The 17,371-nt window shown below is 40.1% G+C and overlaps 1 protein-coding gene across 1 annotated transcript in view; it reads right to left on the bottom strand.

Moving 5' to 3' along the window:
* LPAR1 (lysophosphatidic acid receptor 1) overlaps window positions 1-17,371 on the bottom strand; it is a 73,066-nt gene that overhangs the window by 26,749 nt on the left and 28,946 nt on the right. Inside the window, exon 3 of the mRNA XM_057364956.1 lies at window positions 7,962-8,709. Within this exon, the coding sequence (XP_057220939.1) occupies window positions 7,962-8,709 (748 nt within the window). The remainder of the gene's footprint in view (window positions 1-7,961; window positions 8,710-17,371) is intronic.

Genomic DNA, 17,371 nt, shown 5'->3' on the forward strand with positions numbered 1-17,371 from the left:
TTATCAAATGGTGAACACAGCTACAAGAACTACTTAAGGTTTACCCCTTTCTGGCCATTCTTGGAAATATGAAGAGAGCTTTTTATCTGCCCTTTAAATTTATTTTGTCCCTGAAAAASTAATAAATTATACTGAAGTCAGGGGAAAGACTTATTAAACAAAGCCTCATTTTCATCATAATTAAACTTTATTAGAGAAAACTTTCCCTCTCAAAAATAAAATAAAACCACATTCCTGTCTGGGGAAATGATGGAAGCCCCTCAAAGTGCATTTTCAAAGGATCTTAAATGAAAATAATTAATTATTATTATTAAGTGGAAGGGGAAAGAAGGGGAAAACTTCCAAATTGATTCCACAGGGTGAAGCAYTGAATGCCACAGGGATACCTGGAGTACTTTAGTGAAAAGACAGTTAGCAGGGACATACTAGCTGTGGATGCAATAAAATTACTTGAGAGAGTCAGTGAAGAAATCAAGCAGAATAGTCAGAATGAGACTCCCTACACACCCAACCCTGCTCTGGGTTCAGACAAAGTTGGATAAAAGGCCTGGATACAAGGCACCAGCAGCTTCTGCTTCATCAAGTGGGCTTGCATGGCTTGTTTTGGAAAAGAAAGCTATTTATGAAGTTTATCACATGAACAAACTGACCATAGTGTMATTTCCAGATGCTGTGCTTCCTTACTCTTTTTCCTTTCAGCATCTTCACCAGCCAGCCAGTAACAGGAAGAGATTTGGTTTGGAACTACTAGAAAAAATTCAAGAAGATCCACCAGAATTCATTTGGAGGACTATAAATGACAATAAAAATGATCAGTGACTGAGATTTTGGGACAGAGCACACAGAGTATTGCTTTTATGAGCAGCWTGAAATATATCAAGCAATTCAGAAACATCCTACAAGGAGTGTTAAATTTAAAACACACTATAATCACGCATAATTATGTACATATTGTACACAGATCCTCAGCAAGTTCTCATGCCTCCATTGTTTTAACTGAAAGAAGAAACTGATTTTTAAAAATTCTTTGTGAAAATCTATCTTCCTTTTAGAACAACAGTGCTAGACCTGTGTAATATAGGGATCAAACTGTATTTATCAACAAAATAAAAATACAGTCATTTACAAACATAAAAATATTAGTACACTTGTTATGAATTGCTGACTAAATTTCTTATTATTAAATCTGAATGATTTCACAATGAAACCTTCTAACAAATATAAGCAGTAATATGAAGACTTTCATTCCCCTTCATCTACTTGCAAGCTAAAAGTACAGTTACTTAAGTCAATACCAAATTATCATTAAGATGGACAGGGAAAATAAAAAAAATCAAACAACAAAACTAAAAACGTATCACATGATACACAGAAAATAGAAGTGGCAAGGACAAGAAACCACTGACCCCTAAACTGCATGTATTTTCTGGCAAGGAAGCTTTTAAGGACCAATCAGAACTACTCCTTAGGCCTTCTGAGAGGAGAGAAGAGAAAGAAATCCAAATCATCAAAAATCCTACAGGATGGAAGTGTGAGATAAAAAAAAAAAAAAAAAAATCATCCAGATTTCACTTTTTCATGCAAATATTTGATGACACAGTTTGAAAGTACTGCTGTGACACTGAAGTTCTGAGAGCATATATTACAAATCCTCCTTCTCCATACAATGTAATAAGAATTTATCCTACAAACTTGGTGAGACTACAGTCATCAGCAACAATTTGCCACTTTACTCGACTGTAGGGTTAAATCCACAGCTTATGCACTTTTAAAGTATACTTATCTAAAAACACTGGGACTGCACATAACTGCACCCTGTGTGCTAGAACAGAAAGTCATTGATGCTCAGGCTTGTATTGCCCACACCAGTTCCAGAGTTTATTGCCATGTTTTTCCRTCAGCACTAAATCAATACACAAGTGACACTTCTGTGACGCAGGGGTCAGGCACGATTGGTGGGTCTGAACTGGCCCCCTGTGCTGACCACATGGTATTTATGGCTTCACACTGCACCACTTCCAGAGAAGAAGCTGTGAGAAATGCTGCTCTCATCTGAACTCCAGCCTGATCTTACTGTCCAGTCCAGCTCTCTGAGAAAAATGCAATAACTACAAGGAAAAATACCTAATGGATGCTGCTCTTCTCCCCATGGGGCCACTGCTGCCTGGTGGAAGGGCATCCCCAACAACATCCTTAATTTCAGTCCTCTCAGGGAAAGTGGTGCTAGAGAGCTCATCTCTGTCAACACTTGCAGGACACCTCATGGAGGAGGCAAATGGGTGAAGYTGTCTTCTTACAGTCACTGGGCTCAGAGTTGAACCCTGGCTTCTCCAAAAGATCCTTTTAGAAGCTGCATTGTGCTATGAGGGCTGATGCTTGCTCTGGCCCACAGGAATAATGTTCCATGGGCAGGGAAGGTCTGTCAAAATCTGGGTGATATCATAATGAGATCATCTCCATCTCATTCCAGGACCACAGTCTCGGTAACTGGTGAAATATCATTCATACTATTTAAGGCCAACAAAGATAAACCATTCCATTTAATTACCTGACACTGCATGAGGGGYATGGAAATAAAGACATGCTTATGTCAAGACACTATGTGCTGTCAATCAGCTTCTAGCATTATTTCAGTCTTTTTATTTTCTACTGATAATCAAGTGCTTTTATTGCATGGGAGGAGAAAGGGAGTAAAGATGCAGACTGAATGTCAAAATAACCACTCAGAGAGGTTAAAGTTATCAATAATGAACTTTTTTTGCTTCAACTGTGTAGCTGCAGCTCATGTAAACACTCATGCATTTACAGTTATTTGCTGCTTTCCAACTCCATTTGGCACCTAGATATGAAAGAAAAGCTACAAAATACAAAAATAAGAATCCTGCAACTCATAACTAGAGCAGAGAGGGCAAGRAAAAAACTGTTGCTGAGCAGTTCTACCCTTCCAGATGTTTATACTGAACTTCCAGATGTTTTTTTCTTGCATTTATTTCTTTGTTAGAATAAGAAAAGTGTGGAGGGCAATTAGTTGCCACAGTAAAGGACTGTCGTCAAACACAGTGAGACTCATTTAAATCAAAACAGTTTATATACCAAAAGAGCACTCACTTTTTTTTTTATCTGTGCCTACATTAGTTTCCCAATCTTACAGAGTAAACTACATTCCTGCAAATAAAGTGGAGGATTCTACAGGCAGGAAGGTCCTAAGTGTGTTTTTCACTTCCCAGGAACATAAAGGGTAAACATTTATGAATTCATTGTTTGGTATCCCTACATTCTGGGGGCTAGCTGTGGTTCTTGGCTCAACAAACATGCCTAATTTTGGCCAACTAATTTTGAGAGCTCATCCACCATAGAAGGCTAATCATCAGGATCAGTAAAATACACAGAAGAAGAGTTGTTGGTACTGTGCTTATTTGAAATTCAGTTATAAACCCTCTCTATTACAACTTCACTGTCTAATTYTAAAGAGAGGAATGCCCAAAGATGCACATGGAGGTACACGGCAGAGTTATCCACACTGTGAGAACAAGAGGTGACAAGTTAGGATGGATGTTTAATCAGCATTTTGGCAGGAGAAACAGGCTAATTTTCCAACAGGAACATTCTAAGCCTTCTAAAAACGCARGTATGCACCTGGAAACACCTGAAATACCCTAGCCTTTCATGACTGATTCTAGGCCAAGGAAATCCGGACTGGAACTAGTTTATCCAGGCCTGAGSTCCGAAATCATTCAAGTGGTACCTTCACTACTCCTTTACAATAGTTTGATATTATCACCCATCTTTGAGCCAAACCTACAAGTGGCCCAGAAAAATGCGCTGASAGTCCAACTCTGATCCTCACCAGAAAAATAGTTTAGCTTTGCCTTTAAATGTAACATGACAAAACGTGCAGAACAGAAGACAGGATGCCAAGTTTCAGCTGATGTATCTGCTCAGTTTCTGCCTGTTCCCTGATTGCTCATTTAAAGGGAACACATGGTGGTGGTGAAAGGCAAAGTGTCATTGAGCTGCAAGCCAAACCAGACATGATTTTATGGCTATGTGCAGTATACACATCAGTCCTTTCTTAGTTCCAATGCAAAGGAAAGGCATGGTTTAGAGAAAGGTCTTTATGTTCCTTATTACTTTTGAAAAATTTCAAAAGCAGCCTTGTTAAAAGAAAAAGGGGCTCAGCTATGAAATCACTTCCTTCTGTTTAAACTATTTTACTCGAGGAAAAACACAACAAGAGGGCATGAAAAAAAAAAATCTGTTCTCTGTTTTTGACTTTTTCCTCGGATTCAGCATCCCACCCGCTCTGTGGGATGACGCGGCGTGCCAGATCCCGACTGCTCCAGTCAGTGCGTCAGGCAGCCGTGGCCCTCCCCACACAATCACCCTCTTGTCAGAGGCAGCTGGCACCCTCCCCACACATGCTGACAGCATCCCTGCCTGGAGGACTGCACCCCTTTGGGGCAGCTCTTCTCCTCTTGGAGCAAGGCAGCAAGGCACGAGGAGGGCAGGCCGTGTKAGGCAGCTAACAAACAAGAAGCTCTTGTGTTATTCCCTCCCCCTCCTGCCCCCAAAACACAGMGAGAATGCGGACAGGGGAAGAGATGTTCTTCTGCTTGCAGCAGCAGCATGGCTTTGCCTGGGACTACAGCCAGCACGACAAGTCCAGGACACCCGTTTATGGAAGTTTAAAAGTCAAATGAACAGTTCATTGCTGCCCAATTCACAATGGGGTTACTTACGGCTGAGCAGCGTTTTAACAAAGATTCTAAGATGAGGAATGGCTTGYCTCACTCTTGCCAAGGTTCACAGGTTTACCCAGATTCCCAGTTCTGTTTTCCCTTGGATCCCAGGGCACACTCCCTCTTGTCTAAAATGAATTCTCTTCTCCTGTGTAAAGTGGGCTGACAGAAACCAGCTCCCTTCTCCACTCAGCTGCGGGGTAGGACATGAGGGAGAGGGATCTTCAGAATAAACTGCTTTCTGTCCCATCTTCACCTCCTGCAAAAAGTTAGTGTCTGCCTCAAACCAATGTCTTGAGTAATGCATTATTACTCCGATCTGCACCATTAAGAAAGGCAGGGGCTCTGTTCCTCCATGTTGTTGAGGTTCACRGATGTAGAAAAAGCCAGATCACATGAGATAAATATTCAGAATTGCTCCATGCAGCCTAAGACACCTTTTCTGCCCTTCCCAAAGTTCCATTAGATAAACTTGCAGCACTACCTTTTCAAGAAAACACTCAGGAAGATGATCCTYGAAATTAAATCTTCTGCTTATGAAAATTTCCAGCTTACAAGGAAGCTCCAAACAGTGAGAGAGCATCATCACACCTGCCTCATCAACAGGCTGATCACAGCGCTTGATTAGAGATATCTGGTGATATCTGATATCTGGTGCCCRGAGGTGCTTTGAAGTGATGCTTAGTTTTTCTTCAGAACCACAAAACAATMCTCCACCGAAGTGCAAATTCAGCAATAAGGGATGACACTCTCCTGCTGATGGCAACTAATGATCTTTCCTCATGGTGYACTGAGCAGTCTGGAAATACCCTGATGCACAAACATTTAACTGTCCAAAAGTCTCCATGGTTAACCCAAAGTCTAATTCTTGGCTTCAGTCTGTTTTTTATTTATGYATTTATTAAATTAAAAGAATTTACATAACAAAACCATAGCTCTTTTCCAGCCACATTTAGCTTGTAACTGTGTTTCACAGGGGTAAAAAGGTGAAAACATTGCTGCATCTTTACACGACAGCCCCATGACTGAGCTCCTCTAGCCTTCCTCTAGAAACCACACTGTKTAGGAAAAAACCCAAGCTGAACCAAAACCCAAACCCTTTGTAAAATGATGACATGGTGGGAACTGCAAAAAGAATGAAGAGTTCACAACCCACAGGTTCCTTCAGATTTAGTAAGATAATAAGTAATTGCTTTCTGTAAATGGTATTTTATGCAGATTAGATGTGCTAAAGTACAGTGTGTGCAAAACACTGAATGAAGTAACAAGAAATAAGGTCCTGTTTGAATTTTGAAGAAAGCTTCAACATGTGCTACCTGCAGTCCTGAAAATTCTCACCTTAATGAGGAAACAGAGATATTACTGAAATACATCTGCAGCTAAACTGAAGTCACCTTCATTTTAGCTAATGCCCCTTAACTCCTGGAGTTGTTTCACTCTTTCTAGAACAACACCTGAAAAAACACACTTATTAGGGAATGAAGAACCTTTCCTCTGACCTCTTCTCATGGGAGAAAGAATAGTGCAGTCACCTCCTACCCTTTCTGCTGAATATGTACCTCTAGTCCCATCCATGCTTGGGATCAGCTGACATTTGCTATTTATTCAATGACTGCCTATTGCTGCAACTCCACATTGCATTGGTGTAAGTGCTCACTATTTTCACCCATTTTTTTTTGGTTGTTGTTGTTGTTGTAGGTTTTTGCTTTTGGTTTTTTTTTTAAGTCTGAGCCAGTCTTCCACCTCATACAAAATACCACTGCTGTATGAGCAGTAATTCTTCAGGAGTGAAAACAGGGAAATGTTTCCTAAAAGAGGACTGCAAAACCTGAATTTTCTTTGTATTTTTAATCATCTTGCCTTCTGCCATGAGACTTATGGAGATGGGAAGGGACTGATCTCTGAACCACCAAAAAATCTGTGGAGGTTTTACCAACTGCTACAGTCCCCCTTGCAAAATTTACAGAGATTTTTTTGCTGAAGAGAAGAAAAGGACATGGAAGAACAAGTCTTATGAATGGTTTAACAGGTTGGTTACACAACTAATGTTCTGGTTAAAAAGCTAATTACTAGGTCAGAGTAAATGCAAATTCTTAAACTAAAAAGTGATCTGACACAGTGACTCACACCAAATCTCTGCAACTGTTCTGCCACATTTGTGATCGAAGGCACAAGTCACAGCATAAACCTGTGGGAATCATGATGGCATGGAGAGAAATGGGGCTCAGTTTTTGGTTTTGTGGACTGCATACCAATTGCATGTATGGACTCTTAGGGCAATCACCTGATGCAATGGGTACTGTGAAACCTAGAGACCCCTGTATTGTACAGGAAGACCTAATAGGTGAGAACATGTGTTGGGACAAAGAGACAACCTGCACCATTCSTTGCTGCCCTCAGCTCAGTCATCTGCAGCAACAAAGAACAGAACAAACAGCAAAGAAGATCACCAGGGAATGGTACTCAGCATTCAGRCTGTGCTTCTGCATAAGGAAACTGGGAGCCCTGGACAAAATCCAAGTAAAGCTACTTGCAAAAAGATAAGAACATCCTGAATCCAAAGTGTGTTATGGTATTTCTCTTATACTTTTCTACTTTCCAAGCTCTGAAGCTTAGGCAYATCCTGAGCAGTGAGTTGAAGCACACCAGAATCTCACGCGCTAATTTCCTGTATTAGCAAATGGTCAGGTACTGGTATGTACCAAACACTTGGGATTGAGTACATGCAGCCCTGATCAGCACACAATCTTTTCATCAACAGCCTGTAGCCCTTCATTGTTCTCCATATATTGGAATTATGCATGAATACAAACACCTTTGAGTGGCAAAAAGGAGACAAAAATGGAATACTAAGCCTTCTGTGTACAGTTTCAAGTTTGAAGCCATTTGGCATCTTTAAAGGCAAAAGGGCGAACACTGCATATAATAGGTGGATACAAAGGTTTTAAACATGCATTGCTGCAAAAAACCACCACACTACATCTGGGTTTTTACCAGTTTCATGTTACAGGGCTGAGTGACTGAATTCGTCACATCAGCTTCCATAAATAAGCTTGATATCCCCTAGTGGTCACAGTAGTGAATTCTGGGGGTTCTTATTGTCTGCACGTCTTCTAATAGTTTCCAAATGCTGCCGATCCCCCAGGAGTTGACCATACATTACTGAAATCACCTGGTAAGAAACAGAGCAGGGAGAACAGGGTGGGCAAAGTAAGCACTTACCAAGCACAATGACCACAGTCTTCAGGAGGCTCATCATGGTGTCCCGATTCCTGCGGGGTCCAGAGCTGTGCCTGGACATCCTCATAGTCCTTTGGCGAACGTACCCAAAGATGTGAGCATATAGGACCACCATGACCACGAAAGTGACCAGGTTGAAAATAGCCCAGAAGACCAGATAGGAGTCACTATAGAGCGGTGCCATGTTGGAGCAGTGAGTGATATCACAAATGCAGTTCCATCCGACGCTGGGTATGGCACCCATGACGATGGCCATAGTCCAGATGACAACAATGACGACGACCACGCGGCGGTTGCTCATCCGAGTGTGCAGCTGCATTCGGAAAACTGTAATGTGCCGCTCRATAGCGATGGCCAACAGGTTGGCCACGGAGGCTGTCAGGCTGGTATCAATGAGGCCCTGACGGAGGAGCCAGGTGCTTACAGTCAGTCTTCTAGTGTTGGGCCCTGTGTTGAACATTAAGTAAAAGTAGGCCAGCCCCGCAAAAAAGTCCGCAGCAGCTAAGTTGGCCATTAAGTAATAAATAGGAAAGTGGAATCGGCGGTTGACATAAATAGCCACCATAACCAAGAGGTTGGCCAGCATTATGAAGATGCAGACAGTAATCCCCAGTCCCATTACAAGCTTGCTGACAGTGTTCCATTCAGTGGCTAGATATTTTCCACTTCGGTTATAAAAGAAGGCAATGGTTTCATTGTAGTAGCACTGCGGTTCGCTCATGGCTGTGGACTGAAAGAGGAGGGGGAAAAAAAAGAGAGAGAGATAAAAAAAGAATGACATCAGAACTGAAAACACACAATTGCCTCTATGGATGAGACATGCACAAACAGTGGGGAGTGGGACAGGAAAGGAATACGCTTCAGAACAAATTTATATTTTCAGGCCAAATGGCATTCCACAACTCACAAACAATTGCTCTGAGGAATCTAGTAACAGCAACCAGATTAGAACCAACCAGAAATGGTTCCATCTGCTCAGGGAGCCAGCATGATTTCTGATGCAATTGTAAATTGTGTAGAAAATGAGCTTCTGGCCAAGCAGACCTGCTGAAAGATTCAGTTAAGGAAAGGCATGCAATTCATAATTAAGAAAAGTTAACTCTGCTACAGACACCTTATTTGTGTTATCAGTGCATAAAACTSTTGACTGTAGCGGAAGAACAGCTCTTCAAAGATGAGGAAATGCGCATTACATTTCCAAGCAGGTTTTCAGTAATTTAATTTTCCATCATGGGCTTTCCTTCTTGTCCTGTTTTAAAAAGTGAGAAGAATACCTAAATAAAGATTGTCAGTATTCTTTGAGACCTGAGCATGAAGTGTTTTTATGAACAATAGAGGAAGCATGCCATAGCATTTCTATGAGCATCAGTCACATTTCTAGAGAGGATTTAAAATAATGCTTTTAAATACAACTCACCAGAATTGATTTATTCCAATTTTTAATAGTGAGCCAAGAAATAAGAAAAGCAATATTTGGCTTACCTAGTGGTAAAAGAATCCAACTTATTTCCTGCATTAAATATCGTTATGGCTGTGTCAGAGAACACATGATTCATTTTCCTTGCAGAGTACTCTACTGAGAACAGCTAGGGATGCAACAAACAAGCTCAAACTCCACCAGAATGTGGAAGTTTTGGATAAAACTGTTGGCTCATAAGAAAACGCTTAATGAGTTTCCTCTCTCAGTTCCACTCAATTACTCAAGGTGCAATTCCCAAAAAGCAAACCTTAGGAGCAGAAACTCCTCTGAATAACACCCTGGTTCCTTGTTTAGCATAGGCAAACCACAAGGATGTAAAAATAACAATTTTTTAAAATAATCAAACTAAGAAACACATGACAAAAAACTCTCTTCCTACAAGACACTTGGGAGACCTGCCTTTGCTTCTATGCTTTTATTACTCTGTAACTCTATCAACTAAACCTGTATTTTTGCAAAAACAGGRCCAGTTTTAGCAAGTGCAAGTAATAAGCCCCATCAAAGAACAGATCAACAACACTAAAATATGAGAATTTCTTCCCATTAAAACATATAAACTAAACCATGTATTATTTTGGACAGCTCCAGTTACTCTGCAGGAAGTGCTACAACTAACTGAATCTTCTTGTTGAAACCAAAAATGTACAGAATTAGGAAAAACAACTAGAAATTCAACTCAAGTGAAAACAACATAGAATAGATAAAGACCTCCTTAGAATTACCCAAAGCTATCTCTGTTCTTTTTCATTTCTACATTTGTCAGTGCAATTAAGCCAATTCTAATAAAACAATACACTAAACTTCCCACATATATCCCAACGAACTACATTTAAATTTATGTTAAAGAAAAAGGTCTTTTCAGAAAGATTTTACCTCCAGCCTAAACATTGACCAGAAACATTTGCAGGCCCAGGTTAATAAAAAGTTAGAGTAAATAGTATTTCTCAGCACAGTGAGTATAATACTTTTATTGTTCCTCTAGGATACATCAACTCTTCTGTAGCCTTAGCCTTTTAGCCTTAATTATTTAAGAAATTTTAAAAGTTCTTGTGGAGGATCTCTCTGTTGCATATAAAAAAAGTTATTTATAAGGGACTTTTAACAAATGGAGACCTAACTACAAGACATCTGGCTTTAATTCTTTGGTTAATGACCTTGTAGTAATAACAGGTCAAGTATAAGAACCCTTGAGGGAGGGAGGAAGTCATAGGAATGAATTAGTGGCCCTTATAAAAGCTTGCCAACATCTGCATTAATTATGTAATGCACTGGGTTTTTAGTCTCTGTAGGAATATCTGGATGCAGGATCTAGTAGATATTTGTGATCTTGAATAAATTCTCGTTGCCTAAGCATCTGTTGATCTAGCTTTTTCTTTCAGATGTCTGCTGCCCATATGTAATGATTCCTGCTTCACTGCTGCTCCTGTGGAAAGAGGCCTCCTACACCTGGAAAAACATATATTTTTAATTCAGAAATTTAAAATGTGGTGATTATTTTACTTTTTTCTTCCTTCTTTTATTTCTTTGTGTTTTTGTTTTGCAATGGGCTCACAATGTGAATTATTCTTTGTGTAATATTCTCTCCTACCTATTAGTATGAAATCTGAAACAAAATATGCAAAAAAGCTTGACTTATTCACAAAATGCCAAGAAAGAGCTGAACATATGTACACAAATGAGAATATGTAAAATGTTACAAAGTCAGAATTGTTCAATTTAAAAGCATGACAGCATTTGAGCAATCTCAGAGAAGTTAGGATCAGGCTCACTTGCTGCTTCTCTCCTTTTGAAGACAGAAAATCAAAATGCTGTGTTTGTGTAAGAGATTTTGGAGAAGTTCTGTTTTTGAGGCATTCCAATCTAAAAGTAATCTCACCCAACCAAGGGAAAGAAGAGAAGAAGATGAGACAGTTTGCTGGCAAAAGTTCAAACAGGGGACTTCAGATGATCAGCTTTCTTAGATGCCAGTCTTAAAGGAAGGTTTTGACCTCCCGGGTCACAAACATAAAAATCCCAAGGCATCACATTTAGCTGTGATGCTGACTAGAAAGGCTCAAGCAAGAGAGAAATGCAATGCATCTCTCAGTACTGAAAGTGTTAACATACCACAAAGGCATATGCAAGCAGGCAGACCCCATCCCCTCTGCTGCCCCTGCAGGAAAAAGGGCAGGAAAGTTTATATTTTAATTTCCTGAAGTTTCACTCAGTGTGTTTCACTGCCTGTGTAAGCCAGATGTGTGGTGCCCGGAGATTTACCTCATCCATTCAGTATATCTCAACAGAAGTTTAAAATAAACTGAGCTGCAAATTGCCCATGCTAACTAAACCTCTAGGACACATCTGTGTAGAAGAAAACACTGAGTTATAAACCAACAAGACATGTAAAGAAAAATGGAGTAAAAGCAGGCTCAAAGCAAAATCTCCTCTCACCATATGAAATTGACTCAAGACACAGTTGCCCCTAATCAAAGAAAAAGAAAATCACAAGTACAAAGAATTAAATCTTTTAGTATCATGAGACATAGTTATAACCACAGCACAGCACACGGAGGAAATCTGGCAGAAGGACTTAATAAACAAAAGTCACTCTTCTTCAGCAATTAGTCATTCAATGGCCAGACCCTGACCTTGGCATTGGCCTTTTCAGGCACTATTTGTTGGGATGTCTCCTTTCCTCTGGTTTTATAGGATCATACCACAGGGTAGGCAGTGGGAACACTGGGAAGMAGAACCTGTATAAGCTTTCCCATATTTTGTGCTCGATTTATCCTGCTTCTGCCCCCCCTCTGAATCACAGCCGAAGAATARGGTGAGGATTTGGACCCACAGCAGCTTGACCATGCGATGTCCTTGCGTGTGAAGCCCAGTACTACTGCCCCTTCTGGGGAAGAGACTGGAGCAGAGAAGACACTGCCTGCCCACAGCAGGAAGGTGAGGGGGATTCTGAATCCTGCCAGCTCCATGGTGAGCTCACTTTGTGAGGTCTGTGCATCGAAAGATGCTCAGGGTGCAAAAGAAACACCAAAAGGTTTTCAAATATCACTGATGGATACTGCCTGAACAAAGCATTAATTAGACAAGGTGCCTGAGGGGAAAATTATCAGTTTACAGACCCCTCTGCAATCTCAAGAGTTTGGAGAGTTCTTCAATCCACCTAACAAAAAAAAAAAGGCAGGCCCCTCTCTCCCCACCCTCAGTATTCATGGGTGCATCTATTTCTTGCTGAGAGGGTGGAACATTCTTCAAATACTAAGGTATGACTTATACAGCACTTTTCAAACTTGCAAGCCACAAAAATGAGTTCATATCCTCAAACCTCTTGTACACACCTCAACCCTAAACTCCACAAACACAATCTGTTGCTCTCTTTTTTTGCCTTTGCTGAATTAACCTTGACATGCTGCTGTTTTCTTACCCAGAACACAGAGGAGATGAAAAGCAACTCAATTTTCTCGTATTGGTATGCTAAACTAAAACTAAGACTACAAAACTCAAATAACTGCCGTACGTCTTTACATTTAGTGCAGCACTGAATGGACATCAGTCCCACAGCTTTCAGCTTAGGTAAATACTCTTTAGTTTGCCCATACACCAGAAGGGGTCAAGCTGAAAAGCTTCAGGCAACTGCCAACTTCAAAATCCCCAAAGAAGTGTATAAATTAAGAATATCTTTAAAATAAGGATAAGCAAGTAAGTATAGGCATAATTGAATCAATATGTAAATACTTTGTCAACCCACAACTGCTAARCATGGGGTTTATGAAAGTAAAGTTGTAACAGATGAGAAAAAAAAAATCCAGTTTGCAAAAAAACATTTCTCAATGACCTAATGAAAAACACAGACTATTTTTTAAACTGCAGACCATGAAAGAAAAGGTTTAAAATAAAGAGGAAAAGAGGTGTTTCCTTTAAAAATAAAAATAAAAAAATCATGAAGTCACCAAATGAGGGTCCTGATTTATTACAGCCTTATGCACAGATATATTTTTCGACTGGACAGCTAGARTATGAAACCATACCACCAGCACAGAATGGCCCCTCCTCTTCAGAACTGCATCTCCCAAAGTTACCATTTAATGGACTTWAAGACAAACCTGTATAATAAGATGTTGTGGGCAAGTAACAGCGGGTTACTTYATTTCACTAGACTCACACTGCCTTTTACAAAGCTGACAAGACAGTAGGAAATTAATCTCACTGCAAGGGGATCCATTTTAATGCTGTTACATGCTGAAGCATAATGTCACTTAAGGATCATGTGGCAGCAGCTATGCATCCAGTAATTTTAGGATGCTTTTGTAGAATGCCATATTACTACAGATTCTCAGAGCTCACTAATGTCCCAGCTACTAGAAACTGAACTGAGAATTTCTCTGTATCCTACAGTTTACGCCTGGAAATGTAACTCAACATATCCAAGCCCTCAGTGTAACAGAGAAACCCAGTCACCAGCAACAGTAAGAAAAGAGGCAATTTTACTGTTGTAAGGTATAATCCACAAGTGACACAGATCCCATTGATAACTGTGATTATGAGCTCCACAGATTGGCAATAAAACCATGGAGATTGTTAACCTTCAGTAGAGCTTATTCACTCTTGAGTACTACAAAAGCAAGCTCAAAAAACTGTGAGTGAAAAAATGGAGTGTGAGAGATCAGGACGTCCAGCTAACTCCAAAAACACCTGTCTTTTGGAAAATACCTAACTATCAGGTTAGTTAGGAAGAGGCTAGCTATCAGGTCTGAAATACCTCAAATCGACCCTTCAGCTTTTGAGGGCAGATAAATTAGGAGCCATGCAATGCCCTATCCAAACACAAGAGCATGAGGGAACAGCAGTGGTGCTCAGGAGCACACTGAGCTGGCCTAACAGGGCCCYACACTGACTGCTCCGTGGTTTCAGCTTCTCCCTTTTCCACTGCAGCAGAAAGGAACCCTGCACATCCCTGAATGTGGATTTTCTTTCCACGCGAAATTCTACTAGCAAAAGGAGATCTAAGAAGTCAAAAGCAAGAAGAATTGAAAAAACAAAAAAAAAAAMCAGACCAAGAGTGAACTCATCTGTCCACAACTTCACCAGCAATTCAGACATTGTTATACTGGTGCTTCTTTTCCACAGACCCAGCATTTTCAGATGAGCTGTGTCCCTAAAAACAAAATGTTATTATGAAAGTTTTCCAGTAGAGGAGGAAATGAAGWCTGTTTGAATCTGGGCATAGCTCTACATCATCATACCCTCTCTGACACTGTGACTACATAGAACGACTTCTATATGTTGATTATTAAGGATTTATTTTTTCTCTGCCACCCCTTGGAACCTTCTAAGCTCCTCTGAAAGGGAGAGCTCCACTGTAACCACTGCAGATATTGCAAATACAGCAATTGGCTGGCACAGGTAGAGCATACTGAGCCAAATTGTGTGCTTAAGCCCAAGTGGTGCATACAAAATACAGAAAGAACTCCTGCAAAGCTCTTAAAACTTCTTTTCCTTCTGGGGTAGCTTTCATGACTAGCCAAACATGGGCACAGGCTCAACACTTYGTGGCTTTGCGGCAGGCACAGGAAGACAATTATATGCCACTGTCTCATTTAGTGACTGAAATATTCCACCTCTTATGCCTTCAGAAGAAGTCTTTGCTGTGATGTTACCCAGTTCACCTCCCAGCTGCTCACCTGCCTTACCCTCAGCCCAAACTTCACAGACAGACATCCTTGCTTTAAGGACGAATGCGGTGCAGTGCAGATCTTTGCCAAAAATCCCCACCTTGGGAGGAGTTTTCTGGAGAGAGGTGCAGCACACACAATGTCCTATCAATGCACTTCAGAAGCCAGAGTGGAAGCAATCAGAAGGAGAAAAAAATCTACACCTGTAACCTATCCCAAATGTGTTTTCATGCATAATTATTTACAACATGCATCCTTAAGGCYCAGTTAGGTGCCCAGAAAGCCAAGATGAGAATTAATTATTGGCTACAACAGCTCAAAGACTGTGATTCTATGCTGAAAAAATGCTGTGGGCCATTAGGGCTGCTTCCACCTCCAGGGCACACCTCCCATTATTCCCCATCAAGCAAAAGAGCAAAGTGAACACTTGGGAGAGTTCAGACTACAAGCAAAATGGTCATGTTAATGAGAATAGCAAACTTCATTTTGGGACTGGAAATAGAGATTTACAGATGACAATAATAAGATTATTCTGAGTTTACCATAGCAAATACATTTTTTTTTCATTAAATATATGTTAGACAAATTGGCTTTCTTTTGCTTTGATGTACTGAGAAATTTGTGAAATACATAAACAGAGTATAGAAAAATCTTTGTCTCAGAGCTTTAGAAACAATGGGGTCTCTGTAAGTAACTTTTTCACACAGTACTGAACACTTGCCTGCAAGACAGTATTAGTCTACTTTAAACACAACAGAGATGCATTTTGAACCTCCAGTAAGCTCATCTAGTAAAACAATCAAAAAAAAGAAGAAAACCATACTGGTATTTTAGTTTCCCCTATGATGTCTGTAACTGGTTGGATATACTTTTAATCAGAAACTTTCTTCCAGACTCACCATTTCCTTTTGTCCTCTTGTTTACCTGATTTACCCAACACCAGAGGCCTGTTTTGGTAACCAGGCTAATTTGTTTATTCAGCTCAAAGGGGAGAAAAAAATCCACACACTGTAGAAATCTGGGCACCAAATCCAAAACGCAAATTGTGTTGCACTTTGTTGGGGAAAGGGGTGACAACAGCTGTGCCATCCCACAGCAGTCTGTTCTCAAGGATATTATGAAAAGGATAACCATTCTGTGGCAGTCATAGTTTAGATCTCTTCCACTCCAATTCAAACAAAAAGCAGAGAAAATAGAGATGTATTCAATGGCACAGAGTGGGAAAAGTGGTTTTTGGCTCTGGCCATGAAAGGCCACTCTAATGGAAACTGCTTTGGATTTCTCTTTGGAACAGCTGCARGGCAGTTATTTAAATGTACTCATTTGCTTCTAGTATTTGGCTGGTAGGATCCGCTGCTGGCAAAGGCCAGACCGATGAATTTTTTTTGKTTTTTTTCTGTTTTAAGCATTTCTGAGGCACTGTTGGAAGTCCCTGGTTCATTAAGCAACTGGAGATCACATAATTTCTTCTTCAAAGTTTYTAAAGTAGAATTCATCTCATGCCATTCACAAAGAGAGAAAATTCGAGTCACTTCAGAGAGTACTTTCATCAGCATGGGTCACCACTTGTGATGTTTCTTTTTTTGGAAACAGCAAAGTCCTCTGGGATGCTAAATGCTTCTTACAGAATTATTTAACATTCTGTTTACTGCATTATCAGACTAGTCAGGTTTCTATGGGGTCACWTTGCTTGTCCATAGCTGAGGTATGAAATAATAATATGAAGTAATAACACAAAATACATCCAAGTTAAAAATCAGAAATTTCTGTCACATTTTATTTCTCTCTCTTTAAGAACAGAGCAGCTTACTAATCAGAAATCACTGGATTTTGATTTATTGTGACTAATTTTAGATCATTTTTTGCCTTAAATGAAGGTCTCTCATGTGTGGTAACAAGATCTTGGGGGTGTAAAAGAAGMAGGGAGATTTGGATAAGTCAGTGCATTGGGTGGGTATGAAGAAACATGACTGTGGCAAATGAGTTGCTTCAATGCACAATTGTGGGGAATTACCAGAARTAGGTCCTATGTTGACACACTAGCRGTGAGAATATTCAAAACAGTATTAGTAATTTCACATCTGATACAAAGAAGAAACCTTCAAATACATTTTCAAAATGTGAATATTTTGTTACCCAGCTCAGAAGATAAATCTTGGGAAAAATACCATTTGCCACTAAATTAACAGGAACTCCTTTTATTGTGRTACCACCATGAGCATCTGTAAGATTGAAGCCCATCCAAAAAC

Source organism: Malurus melanocephalus, unplaced genomic scaffold (genome assembly GCF_030028575.1).
Source record: "Malurus melanocephalus ecotype Western Australia unplaced genomic scaffold, MMel_1.1 scaffold_45, whole genome shotgun sequence".
Lineage (NCBI taxonomy): Eukaryota > Metazoa > Chordata > Aves > Passeriformes > Maluridae > Malurus > Malurus melanocephalus.